Below are 14710 nucleotides of genomic sequence, written 5' to 3' on the forward strand. Positions count from 1 at the left end.
GTCCTAGCCTGAACCAGCTTTTGACTTTCTTTAGTGTAGGAGTGGGATGGAGTTGAAGGGAAGGATGGGCAGGAGTTGAATTCTTTTGCAAACCTATGGATTGACTTGTACAGCCCTGCCAGAATGTAGTGATAAACATTTTTTAATAAGATCATTATCTGCTCTTAGTTCATTGGGTTGTTACCTCATTAGATTTTTTTTTTGAGGTTACCTTTTTGTGTATAATTTCTATTTTTGGAGAAGTTGAGAGAGTGTGAGGATTGGAGAAAGCCTCAATCTTGTTGGTCACATGACCCAGAATCCTAATTCTATCCCATTTCCCCCCAAATTTGTAGTATCTTGTGAATGAAGAATCTGTATTCACATTGTTTTGGAGAAATAAAACCTTCACAAATATGAAACGATTTCCTTGTTTTATTTGAACTTTGCTTCTCTAGAATATTCACATATTTAAAGGTATTCAAAGCTGTTCCAAATACATTTTTTTACAATTTAATGTTATTTTAGATTGTCCAGAGGATTACTGTAAAAACTTGATAGTGAGATCATAGATCTAAAGCTGGAGGGTTCTATAGTACAGTACAGTTCAGCTTTCCTGTCTTACAGATAAGGAAAATGAGGACCAGAGAGGTGAAATGACTTTCTCAAGTTCATTGAGGTAGTCAGTGGCAGACTCCAAGTTTACTGTTCTGCATTGTAGCATACATCATATGTGCTCCAGCATAATTTCCACAAATAACTTTGTGGCTCTTGGATGGGGATGGTCTTCTACCAAAAGTGTTAGTAATTAGACTGTCCTTTGATGGCAGGTCCCCAGATGTAGATAATAGTGAATAACTGAGAGTTAGCCATGCATGCTGATATACTTTTAATAAAAATATATAAGAAATGAAAGAACTATTATTCTATGTTTTAATAGTTCAAGTATTTTCTAAAATATTGTTAATAAATTCATACCCAGTTAAATATTCAAACTTAAAATCCTAATTTCAGTCTTTTAAAATTATCATTTTAATAAGGAAAAGTTTTCTTACATTTTATAATAACCTTGATTGATTCTTTATTGGTCCAGAGATATTTGTCTGATATAGAATGATTTAAATATATTTTTAAAAAAGTTTTTTAAGTTCTTACGGAATTTGTATCAATGGACTAAACATTTTTATTTTCTCTCTCAGCTGTTTATTTTGAATGTGAACTGACCCATTATTAGAGCAAGCAGTATAGTTTGTGGGTTGTTGTCGTTGGTTTTTTTTTAAAGTTTGGTTGTCTTCTAGGGAAAGAATGTGGTTTAGATTGGAGAATTGATTTAGTGGAGAAATTGTGGAATTGCCCTTTTCTCTCCATAGTGCTTAAAAATGAATTAAACTATTTTAGTGATTTGGTATATTATAAATCAGCTCCAACTGTTGAAATTCAATTCTGCAAATATCTATTAATCCTTTGCTAACCCCAAGGATTGTGCTGCATATTGGGGTACAAAGAAATTCTGCCCTCAGGAAATCGACATTATATTCAACCTAGCAAAAGGAATTCCCTCATATAGTAATACTTTTATAATGATAGAAAAAGAAATGATGTCATTATATAACATGGATCAAAATATTAGATGCCCTGTTGCCATTTTTTCCTATAAAGTTATATAAAAATGGATTCAAATAGGCATGGATTTTAATAATCCCTCCTTTCTTTGAAGTGTATTCTCCATCATACTTACAGTCATTTATAATTTACAAAGCACTTTTTTTTTTATAGTAGATAGAGTGCTGGGCCTAGAGTCATAGAAACTCATCTTCTTGAGTTCAAATCTGGCCTCAGACAGTTACCAACTGTATGACCCTAGGCAAATCACTTAACTGTTTGCCTCAGCTTTCTCATCTGTAAAATGAGCTGCAGAAGGAAATGGCAAACCACTCCAGTGTCTTTGCCAAGAAAACCCGGAATGGGGTCACGGAGAGTCAGACATGATTAAAAAACAACAATATTGCTGATGAGGAAAGAGAGGCTCAAAGCAATTAAGGGACTTAGCTCAAATAACACAGCTGGTAAGTGAGATATCCAGGACCTAGAATGATAGGATCATAGGTCTAGAACTGAAAGAGGCTTGAGAGGTCATCTAGTCCTAGTTCTATTTTACAGATGAGGAATTGCACAGAGAAAATAAATTACTTAAACTCAGGTCTCCTGCCTCTTAAGTCCAGTGCAGTTTCCATTATGCCAGAGATAAGACACAGCTGCTCGTATCAGAATCCTCTCCAGTGGGTGTTTGGAATGTAAATTGTTGTACATATTGTATTGAAACCTTCAGTTCCAGATTACCTAGTGGAAAAATTCTGTATATGGTAGTTTTAGCTGGGTGAAAAGCTATTAGTTGATCAACTCAATCAGATACTTTTTCCCTTCTCCTCTATTTAAATTAACCGTTTGACAGAATCAACCCATTAGACTCAGTGTAATAAGCAAACTAATTGTACTTGGCCTGAGGATGGAACTAGAAGCCATGAACCAAATTTGTGAAGAGTTAAATTTGGTCTTGATAAAAGGAAACATTCCTAATATTGAGTTATTCAAAAGTGGAGTGGGCTGCTTTGGGAAGTAGTTGGTTTTTCCTAATTGTAGATCTTTAGAAAAAGGCTTGATGATCATCTGTCCCAAATGTTTTATAGGGGGTTCACTTCAGGTGTAGGTTGCACTAAATGTCATCTTCAATCTAAGATTCCATTTGATTACTGACTGCTTGAATATAATGATTAAGTTAAAATAATATGTCTTTTCAGCATGAGTTCATAGAAAGGTTTTAGGTCTGAAAGAATAAATATAATAGTTACTAAAATAGCTAAGGGTAGATTTTTTTTCTTTATCCTACAATGAGTTCAATACAAAACATTCCTAAAATATGTTCTAAGAGGAGAGGTTATTATGGTGTGACTTTATAGTATATTTAAGGTACTCCTTGACTATGTCAGTAGTAAAAAGAAATTCTTTAATACTTGATTTTTAAAAACTACTGATCATATCATTTCACTGTTTATATTGCTTAGCGACCGTAAGCTGGCTGATCGAAAACTCTTCCTGCGCACACTTCGAAGATAATTTCGATATAGCATGACACTGATGACTCGAGCTTGAAATTGTTTTGAGACAATGTAATAGAGTATAACATCCAGACATGTGCTGAGATTCATGAGGAAAGTGGTAAAGGTGCTCCATGGGTTATAGCTGTTTTCTTCACGTTGCAGCATTAGAAAAGCAAAACAAATATGAAAGGGAACAAAGCAGACAAGCACCTGTACAATGAGAGTAATGATTATTCTGATGGACTTTTCCTTGACCTTTGGTTTCAGTTTAGAATTCTGGCCACGAAGGAGACTGTTAATGATGAATGAATAGCATCCAATCATGATGAAAAGAGGAATCAAGAAGAAAAAAATCAAACGAGTAAAATTCAGGATATTAATTGTTTTTAAGTGGATTATGTCAAAAATTTTCAGGCAGCTGGCAGGATTTGTGTCTTTATCTGGATCTTCATTTAAGAATAATAGAGGAGTGGTGGTTGCAAGAGTCATTATCCAAATTCCAACGCAAGCTAGCACTGCTTTGCTTGTGTTCTTAAGTTCTTTGGTATGTTTGGGTTGCAAAATAGCCATGTATCTATCGGCACTTATAAAAGCAAGAAGCCAGAGGGCAATACTTGGATAAAACATTGTGATAGCTCCAAGAATGTGACAGAAAGTCTCCCCAAAGATCCATTTACCTTTCCCATAATAAAGCATACGGAAGGGTAAGCTTAGCACAAAGATTATGTCCAATAATGCTACATTCATCATATAGATAGTTACAGTCGTTCTTTTCTTGGTGCTACAACTGAAGACCCATAGAGCAGTCACATTCACAAATAATCCAATTATGAAGATACAGCTATAGAATACCAGTGCTGCAATCTTGTATTCTTCTGGTTGTAAGTTAGAAGAAACAGAATGATTTTGATGATTTTGGGGAGCCATCTTATTTCTTGTTGAACATGATACCTAAAAATGGAAAAATAATATTAAATATATCTTTATAGAAATATGAACCTGATATAAACCAGTCACCTAGTGAGCTTGGGGGAATTTTTTTGTTTTAATTTGAGAGCATAATAAGTATATTTTCATAAGAGATTATTGCAGACATACCATAACTGATTGGAACTTTTTGGCATTATGGAATTATTTTGGTATTATGAAGCACAAGCAATATTTTATGTTCTTTAAAAAAACTTAAATTTTTATTGATATGTTTTGGTTTTATATTGCTATCATTTCTTAATATGTTTTCCTTTTAACTGCAGAAAAAGTTCAGCAAAACTAACATGTCAGCTAAGCTCTTTATTAGGTACTAAACACCCATTCCTTTTCAAATAAAGAAAGCAGTTACATTCTCATCTCTTCCTTTTTGAAAAATCTAATTTTATATGTTTTGCATGACTACACATGAATACCATATCAAATTGCTTGCCTTCTCAGTGAGAGGGAAAGGGAGGAGAATTTGGAACTTTTAAAAACGAATATTAAACATTGTTTTTACATGTAAGTGGGAAAAAATAAAATACTTGAATTGGAATGAAACAAAAGAAAAATATTTTTTTCAATAAACAAAAATCCACTTTCTTTTCCTCTTCTCTCCCTTCTTCCTGCCACTTTCAATAGAATATGTAAATCAAAATTCTTATAATAAATAACCATAGTCAAGAAAAATTAATTCACACATTGAACATGTCCAAAAAATATGTATCATCTTCTATCCTGCATCCTTCATGTTCATCATGTGTGCTCTAGTTGGTTAGTGTATTCATCAGAGTTCTTAAGCCTTTCAGAATTGTTTGTCTTTAAAATTTTGTTATTATAGAAATTTTTCACCTTTTTTGGTCAACTTAGCCTATATGATGGGAGTGGACCTTAAAGTTGTTTTAATTTGCATTTCTTTAATTATTAGTGATTCAGAACATTTTTTTTCATGTGACTATTAATGGCTTGGATTTCTTCCACTGAAAACTGCCTATTTATATTCTTTGACCATGTGTTATGTGGAGAATGGCTCTTATTTTTATGAATTTGGATCAGTTCCCTATATGTCTTGGAAACAAGACCTTTATCACAAAAGAATTGCTGCAGAGTTCTAATTTTAACTGCATTGACTTTGTGCAAAAAACTTTTAAGTTAAGAAAAATTGTCCATTTTTTCTTCTGTGATCCTCTGTCCTTTATTTGGTCATAAATTCTTCCCCTTTCCATAGATCTTAAAGACATTTACTTCCTTGCTACTATAATTTGTTTATGTTGTGGCTAAGCCAAGTAGCCTATTTGGAGCTTATCTTAATGTATGATGTGAATATTTATCTATACCTAATTTCTGCTAGATTGCTTTCCATTTTTCCTAACAGTTTTTGTTGAATTTGTTCTTTCCATGTACATTGTTACTGTCATTGTTTATTTTGCTTTCCTGGTTCTGCTTACTTCACTTTGTATTAGTTCATAAAAATCTTCTCATGAATCTCTGTACCTTTTATATTCATTGTTGCTTATAGCACAATAATATTCTAGTACTTTCATTGCCCACAACTTATTTTACTATTCCCCAATTGATGGGGCAACCACTCTGTTTATGGATCTTTGCTATGAAAAAAAAGTGTTGCTAAAAATATTTTGGTGTGAATTGGACCTCACTTTTTATCATTGACTTCCATGGGACACCAGGAATATTCCAGGCAATGATGGAATCTAAGGGTATGGATATTTTAGTCACTGTTTTTTTTTTTTTTAAGCATAATCCTGAATTGCTTTCTAGAATGGTTTGATGAACTTACAGCTCCACAAACATTTTATTAGTTGACTATCTTTCCACAGCCCCTTCAATATTTATTATTACTATCTTTTGTCATCTTAGCCAGTTTTCCAGGTATAAGATAAAACCTCAGGTTTTAGTTTTGGGGATTTGTTTGTTTTGCATTACTTTAATTTGCCTTTCTCATGCTGTTAGTGATTTAGTGCAACATTTCATGTGGTTGTTAATAGTTTGCAGTTATTTTGAGAACTCTTTATAGCCTTTGACCACATTTCCACTGGGGAATGACTTTTGGTCATCTATTTATATATCTTGGATTTCTTCATCTACTTTTATGTACATATACACATACATACACACATATACATACATATGCACACACATACGTATGCGCACACATACATCTTCCACCAAGGATTGATGATTTTAATTAATTGAACTAATTGGGAAGGTCATTTGGGATTAATGGACAGTGAATGCGAGAATCTTTCACAGTGTAATTTTATTACTTTAAAGTACATTCAATAACTAAAATTAGGCCAATGGTTTTGTTAAGCAAAAGCTCTGGGAGGAGCTCGCCATAAAAAAATAAGGAATAATTTAAAATTTCTTCTATATAAGTGAATAGTGTTTGAAGATCATTTGTTGAAGATCAGAGTGTTTTAAATATTTCTCCTGAAACTTTGTTTACTTTATTAACGTGCATTATTTATGAGAAAAACATGAATTTGTTAGACCAAGTTAAACAAAGCCTAGTCCTCATGCAAATTGTCACAAATTACAAAATAATAGTATCAAAATTAGCTGGGTTAGACCATGTCTAAATAATAATTCAGTATACAGCAAAGTAAAGATACAAAACTAATTATGGAAATGCACAAATGAGCTAGAAACGGCCCTTTCAAAAGTACTTTTAGCTGTGGTTTCCCACAACAGTTGACAGTTCAGTCTTCTGAAAACATTCATTAGTGAAGACTTTCATTAGTGTTTTTTCCTTTAATGTTCCATTTAGTCAAGGTTCTGGGGGAAAAAAACCCAAATATCTTGTACATGGTTCTTAAAGTTAAGTGACTTAGGATTATTGTAGCAATTTTGCAAACTTTTTGGAACGGATAGTTGAGAAGTTCTTGTCTCAACCCAACTCTAGATTAAAATTTAAATGTCATAAAGATGTGTTGCCAATTTTAACTGCTATGATGTTATATAGGCTATAACAGAATTAGACATTTTTGGAGGATAAGGATAAAGATCTGTCATTTTTCTTTTATTTCTAAGGCACACTGATGTATTATACAGATACTCATGGATACTTATTGAATCAAATTGGAAAAGGTATTATCAAGGCTTGTAGAACCTGAGAAGGCAGTCAGGAAGATGAATTCTATGCATAAGAAGTAGGTTCCCATTTCAGGCTTTAGAGCATAGTTCTCTGCATTTTTTTTTTTTCCTTTCAGTTAACCTTAGTAGATGATAGCCTGACTAAAATCTTGAAATGCTAATTACTACCAAATGATAGTGATAGTAATAATGGCTTCCATTTATATGACTCCTTATGGTTTATATAAAGCTTTTACACACCATATCTCATTTTTTCATCCTGACAACCCGATGAGAGATGGAGATATTCTTCCTTTTATTTTATATGTGAGAAAACTTCGATTCATAGAAGTTAAGTGTGACTTGCTTATAGTTACTGAGCTGTTTAGGGCTGTTTAATGCAATTCAAACCCAGGTCTTCTCCTGGTTCCAGAATTCAACATTATTCGAAACTACTCTGGCAACAACAAAACCTGATAGGGTAAAAATTCAGAACAAAAACTACTTTCGCTCATTGTATCAGTTAATGACAAGAAAGATATCTTTCAAACCCAAAACTTTTTGGTTATTTGAACTTGCTTTGACTTTGGGGGTGATTATCATCTTTTAGGAATTTGAAGTCCTTACATGTCTGGTTTTTCATGACCACCTTTGCTTTCACCAAAAGTGTAAAGTGCTTTTGAACTTTTGGGGAGAAATTTTTGTAATACCTCATGCCTATTGATATTCTAGGGCATTGCAGAATTGGAGTTAGAAATCTATAGTATGATAACAGTGCATTTCAACATTACCTTTCTTGTTTTGCTGTTTTATTTATTTTGTCATTTGTTTCTTTTTAAAAACATACTGGACCTTAGACAAATAAAAAGTTCCTTTGATCCTATATTGGCTTGAGAAATTCCATTCCAATTCAGTAAACTTTTATTAAGCTTTTACTGGGTGCGGAATTAGGCATTGGAGACAAATTCTATATAGACCTTCATGTCAAGGAACTTGCAGTATAACCATATGGAGATATGTGTATACATGTGGTACAGGAAAAAACAGCATAAGTGTGAAGGAAAGGCCCAAGCTAATTTCCACAGGAGATTTTGGGAGTAAAGGATCATTTTCACCCTGGCAGTGGGACAGTGCTTTGATGGAGGAAAGTCAGGGAAGGTTTCATAAAGGAGATAGCACATGATTTGGATCTGGAAGGATGAACCTTGACATCAATAGATGGACCTGGGAGAAGAGGCCATTCTACTTAGTGCAATAAGGCATGAATAAAAGAGAGGAAAGGATGAAACTAGAGGACTGGAGAGTTTTGGAGTATAGAGTACATGAAAAGAAGTGGTACAGAAATAAGACTAAAGAGGTAGATTGGAGCCAATTTACAAATGGTTTTGAATGACAGAAGAGTTTATGGTTCAGATTAGAGTCTATGACATGATTAAGACCCAAAAGTAGAATCAAAAGGACCTCTATGAGTGAAATCCATATGTACTGAACTAACAAATTGACAAAGAAGCATAAAACAAATGGCTGAGTCCTGCAGATTTGTTAATAGGAATGGAAGGGTTTATAGGCAACTCAAGATCAGGTCCTTGCCACTGGATATTACAGCGGAATTATACTTATGGATCTTAGACTTTTGATCAGTACAGATTATGCAAAGAAATTGTTTAAAAAATGTTTAGTATGTTACTGTGGATTGCAAAAATTTAGCACCTACTGAATACCTAGCAAGACCTGATCTGGCAGCTAGATTCGTAGTACATCAGAATCTCACAATCATGTAACCTTAATAGACAGTGAATTGCTGTAATTCAAATATAGATCTCAAATATCCTTGAGAATTCAACAAATAAATTGAACTGCAACTGGAACATTATCATAGACAAAACTGTTACCTATAATTGCCTGAACATATCTTTTTTGGTTTTTGGGTTTTTTTGTGGGGCAACGAGAGTTAAGTGACTTGCCCAAGGTCACATAGCTAGTAAGTGTCACGTGTCTGAGTTCAGATTTGAACTCTGGTCCTCCTGAATCCAGGACCAGTGCTTTATCCACTGCACCACCTAGCTGCCCCCCCTGAACATATTTTTGATCCATAAAATTTAAGAATGTTTTAAGTTACATGCATTGAAAAACTTTCAAAATAGAGACTTAACAGAAGAAATCAAAACCATTTGGAAATAGGAAATGAGTGATTTTTAGGATGAGAGACATCCTGTCTTCTTCTGAAATCCTTTGAGGGTTTAAAATATAAACTTAACATCCCAATGCTTTAATTACAAAAAAAGCCCCAAAACCCAAAACAGTTATTTTGTCTACTTGTGCAATCGACCCACCTAACATCAAACATAAAAGAATGGTAGTAGAATAATGAGTTGTTCCCAGAGCCATTTCAACCTGGATTCAACTGAAAAAATGAATGAACTTTTTTTTTTAAGTTGGGCCTGTGGGTTTTGTTGGTAGAGAAACTCCCTCCACCAATGTAGGTTGACATCTCCTCTGCATTTTATAATTTTTAGGCAGTTGCCTGGGGTACTAGGAGATTAAATGATTTCACCAAGGTCACCCATCCAGTATGTTTTAGAGATGGTACTTGAATCCAGGTCCCACTAACACCAAGTCAATGTTAACTCTATCCACTATCCCATGCTGCCTTTCATCTACCTCCTCCTCTTCATCAAACTGTAACCAATGCACTATATAGATAAGTGCAAACTTATTAATAAGTACAATCTTGTGAGAACATTAATGGTGTGGGATGAAATTAGGTGGAGTAGGGATATATATGTTTAGTGTATACACACACACACATATATATATGTGTGTGTGTATACACTAAACATATTAAAGAGATGAGACAATATAACACTTTAAGGTTTGCAAAACACGCCATAAATTATCTCTTAAGCTTTACAACTACTTCATGAAAGAGTTATAATGCAGGTATTATTATCCCTATGTTACAGATGAGGAAACTGAGTTTCAGGAAAGTTTAAGTGAAATTGCTCATGAATAGCTGCTACGGCCACTGCTGCTGCTAACTACTGTTTGATAGTTTTTGTAGCATCTTAAAATTTGCAAAATGTTTTACATATGATAGCAACTGTTAACTTCAGTTTCTCAATTCTATCTATTAGGCAGGTAATGTCTCATAAAGTGATTCGGTGCTTTCCTAGTACCTAGGTAGGGTCATAGAGGAGCTAGTGATATGGCGATCTTTGCTCTAGGGCCCTCTGTCCAGATTACCCTAGGAAAATATTATCCAAAGAAGTTGGGTAGGTCTGGCAACCTAGATTGAGGTTCCAGCTTGTGGTCTGTATGGTCTTTTAAAGTGTGTACTTAATACACGACTGGTGAATAGATTAGCAGATTTCTCCTTGTGTAATTAAGGACACTGTCTAAAGCTTTTGTAAGGTGACACTCCCTCTCTTGAAGGCTGAATTGGAAAAGAAAAGTGATAGAAATGGATTTTAAAAGCACTTGTATAGAAGATTATTCCATTTTCAAAACTAGAGTCCTTTTAAAGTACATACTCTTGGAATTTACCTGACTTTGTTTATAGATTTTTTGGTATGCATTATGAAACTGTAGTCTAACCCAATAAGGAAAGAATATGTGTTACAAAAAACCTTTTTTCTTTAAAATGAAAATAATCAAAGTAACAGACTGATTGCTATACATTTAAATGTTATTGAAAAATAATGATATCTAATTTGCATGAGTAGACTAATTTGACATATATTCTAAGATCCTTATTTATTAGCAATGTTTTAAATAACATACTATTTAAATATATATTTCTTTAAAATTAAAATGAAAATTTTAATGTTTTATCGAAAAATCATATAAGAAGTCAAATATTTCTTACCTTATATGCATTAAAGTTATATGGAGGTAATTCTTTTCCAGTGTGCCCAGATCTGTAAAAGGTAGGAAGTCCTTCTGTTGCTTTTTTTAATTTGCTCTAAAATAAGTCTTTTATAAAGCAATCTGGGTCAAAAAATACAGTTTAAGCTTTTTTGCTTAACAGTTTATCCCATATGCTAAATCCAAGGTCAAATGCATAATTTTTTTTTAACTACTTTGCTTCTTTCAGCATCAGATACTCTTTGAAATAAAGGTCTGTGGGTTTTTTGTTTTTTTTTTTTTTGGTTCATGACATCATCCTGCATGTATTATTTCCCCTTCAAAATGATATTCTGTTACACAGTGTATATGTAACGGCCCACAAAAGAAAGATGAATAGTGTTTTAAGATGAACCTTTTGAGTAAGAAATGGGAGGAAAAGAAATATTTCTTTTGAAAAACAGAAAAAAAACCAGTACAATTTAGCATGCATCTTAGTGCCTTCTGGAAAATTAAATACATTTAGAGCTCTGAAAAGTGAAAGTAAATCTTATAAATCATATTTCCATTTAAAAATTGTCTGACAAATTTAAAATGAACCCCAACTTTAATTCTAGTGCCCTTTTTAATTCAACCCTTTTCTAGTGCCTTTCCTTTGCTAATTATCTCTCATTTATCTTGTATATGCTTACCAGTATAAAGTTGTTTGCATATCATTTCCCCTATTAAACCATGAGCTCCATTATAGAAGAGCCTGTCTTTTGCCTTTCTTTGTAAACCTCTCCCCCCCCCCCCCCCCCCACTTAGCACAGAGTCTGGCTCTTAATAAATGTTTACTGATTGACCAGCTACCAACATTTCTGTTGTCTATAGAACACTCACCGCTCTTTACTTTTCTTCTCTAGTAGTCATCATTTCTTCTTCTTTTACATGAGAAAATAAATAACTTTTGACTTCCCCAAAGGCTGCTTTAAAAAAAAAAAGAAAAAGCATTTGGGATCCTTTACTGTATTAATTTACATACTCTGGGTATGCTTGTGAAAAAAAGATGAGTTGAAACTGATAACAAGGGAAGTAATGGCCCCAAATGAGGCAGCTAGAAGCCTTACCTCTTCCTCCTCCCTTTTCCCCTCCCCGCCCCTTCCTTTTCACACAGGAGATTGGTAACTCCGAAGGGGGATTATTATAGTATATAACCTTTAACTCTTTCATTTGGTTTCTATTAAAAAACTTCATTTTCATATTTCTATCTTGAAATTATTCAACAACATTTTATTTTCTTAGGTGAAGGAGTTGTTATACAGGTTGATTCTTGGGGAATGATTAAGGCTCTATCTGCACACAAACTTGCTTAGAAACAAAAAGGCTGAATTAAGTAAAATTGTCAATTATTTTTTCAAAACTGCTAGGGTCAGTTACTGATTGGTTTAGTTAAATAGGCTGTTTTAAAAATTAACCACTTATTTGAATTAAGGTGAGTTTTTGTCTTTTTTAAAAAAAAATTATTAATCTAGGACAAAATAACAGTCAAGCTGCTGCTGCTGATACTGCATGCAGTATCTATTTTTACCATCACTTGAATGTGCCCTCAAAAATCAAATCCATACCCTTTCAGATAATTTTGCACTATCCACTGACATTGATACATCATTCGACTGAACAATGTTACTTTTTATGAATTGTTATGTGAAGACAAGTTGGGGGTGCAGTAAAAATGATAATATTAGGATTTGACGCAGGAAGTCTAGGATTTGAATCCCAGTTTTGCATTTTATTCACCCATTGTACCAATAAGTAAATCACTTCAACTCTCTAGTCTTCAGTTTCTTCATCCTACAGATAAGAGTACGGAATAGGATGAGTTCTATAAGGTCCCTTCTAGTTATAAGTAGTAAGAATAACACTTAATGGCATTTAAAATATAGGAAAATAGGTCATTTCCTTACATTGTTATTGCCAAGTAATTCTTTTTATTAAATTTTACAGGTTTTAATCTCTTTCTTAATGCTTGTGCCCAAGGTGCCTCCCTTTTATAGAAGAGGAGCTTATTTGTTTCTCGTATGGATTCTTCAAATAGTGCCCTGTTTTTTCCTAATGTCTTAGCTAGTTAAATGATAAGGTTAAAAAGATCATTTTATTTGCTGAAAAAGAGAGACCTATTTGCTCACATAGAATGAATTATTCCTATTGCTTAATGTGAAAGCTCAATATTTCAGCCCAATTTTTTGCAACTGTTTTCAGACCTAAAAAGCCTGTCCTTTGATTGAACTTTGACTCTAGGCACTTAAGAGTGACTATAGTATAATATAGTTCAACATTAGTTGCATAAAGTCCAAGGGGCAGAACTTAAAAAAAAATTACAATTACTAGGGTTGTATACAATAAAATAAAAACTATATTGGACACTGATGTTAGTATGGGCAAAATAGTGGCAAAAATGTACAGTATACCTGTGTTTGATATGGAAAGTCTTCTGTGCAGGAGTTGGCTGCTATTTAGCTAGAATTTTAATACTTCTCTTCACCTGTGCTTTTCAAACTCACACTTGAGGAAGCGTTAACTATACTTCCTGTATCTGAGGCTCTTAGACCTTCCCCAAGCTCGATAGGGTAGAGTATTAGTATCAGAGCTACAGCCTGGTCAGTTTCAGAAAGGCTTTTCTGTATAAACTGGTCCCAGAGTCAGCAAAAGAGCTGCCTTGTCAAGGTCATATAGTGGTCTAGATTCCTATGGGAGGTAAAAATGGACACATAGGGCTCTTCTGGCTGCTTCCTCAAGGGTTGGTATTTCAAAAGAGACACAAACACATGCCTACATTAGGAAAGACTCGTAGGAATTCCTATAATGCCCATTCCCAAATTCTGAGAGCTCACTTAGGCCCAAGTGACCCTTTGAAGGCAAAGACTACCACAAGACTAAACAATAGCGGCCTGCCTATAACTACCCAGGTTCAGATCTGTTCTTTTTCCTACAAATTTTCCCACTATTCGCTAGTCTTACTTAACCATGATAACCCCTTATAGTCTGGCTTCTGACATTATCATTCACTGAAACTGTTCCCTCCAAAGTTACTAATGATCTCTTAGTTGCCAAAACCACTGTCATTTTTTCAATTCTCATTCTCCTTGACCTCTTTGCAACCTTTGAGTAATCAATAGATCAACCCATCTCTCTTCTCTCTGGGTTTTTGAGACACCATTCTCTCTTGATTTTACTCCTACCTATCTGACTACTCCTTTGTCTCCTTTGCTGCATCCTCCTCCTGATCACATCCTCTAACTGTGGGCTTCTCTCAGGGGCCTGTCCTGGGCCCTCTTCTCCATCTATACTACTTCATTTGGTGATCTCATAAGCTTCCATGGATTTAATTACCATCTTTATGCTGATAATTCTCAGATCTACCTATCGCACCCCAGTCCCTCTTCTGACCTCCAGTCTTGCTTCTCCAACTACTTTGCAGCCATCTCAAAATGGATGTCCAGTCTTAAGCTCAGTATGTCCAAAACATCACTCGATATCTTTCCCCTTCTTTCCAGTTACAGTACTATAGAGGACTACAATATCTTCCCAGTCCCTCAGGATCAAAACTGAGGAGTCATTCTAGATTCTTCAATGTCTCTCACTTCCCATATCCAATCTCTTGCTAAGGAATGTCTATTTCACCTTTGCAACATCTCTCTAATATGCCTTCTTCTCTCCTATGACACTGCCAACACCCTGGTACCAGC

At 34.2% G+C, this 14710-nt stretch overlaps 2 protein-coding genes across 4 annotated transcripts in view; one reads left to right on the forward strand and one right to left on the reverse strand.

Moving 5' to 3' along the window:
• The window catches only part of UBAC2 (UBA domain containing 2), a 271053-nt gene that overhangs the window by 39470 nt on the left and 216873 nt on the right, over positions 1-14710 (forward strand). The window lies entirely within an intron of this gene.
• GPR18 (G protein-coupled receptor 18) lies at positions 1903-12051 on the reverse strand. Of its 3 annotated transcripts, XM_043995831.1 has the most exons (3): positions 11865-12051; positions 11005-11056; positions 1903-4028 (listed from the first exon to the last, which is right to left on the reverse strand). In XM_043995831.1, the coding sequence occupies exon 3, from the start codon at positions 4002-4004 to the stop codon at positions 3012-3014; it is 993 nt and encodes a 330-aa protein (XP_043851766.1). In that variant the 5' UTR covers positions 4005-4028; positions 11005-11056; positions 11865-12051; the 3' UTR covers positions 1903-3011. The 3 variants fall into 3 exon arrangements, with proteins under 3 accessions (XP_043851766.1, XP_043851768.1, XP_043851767.1); XM_043995833.1 differs by lacking the exon at positions 11005-11056; XM_043995832.1 differs by lacking the exon at positions 11865-12051 and having other exon boundaries at positions 11005-11205.

This window comes from Dromiciops gliroides, chromosome 3, assembly GCF_019393635.1.
Source record: "Dromiciops gliroides isolate mDroGli1 chromosome 3, mDroGli1.pri, whole genome shotgun sequence".
Lineage (NCBI taxonomy): Eukaryota > Metazoa > Chordata > Mammalia > Microbiotheria > Microbiotheriidae > Dromiciops > Dromiciops gliroides.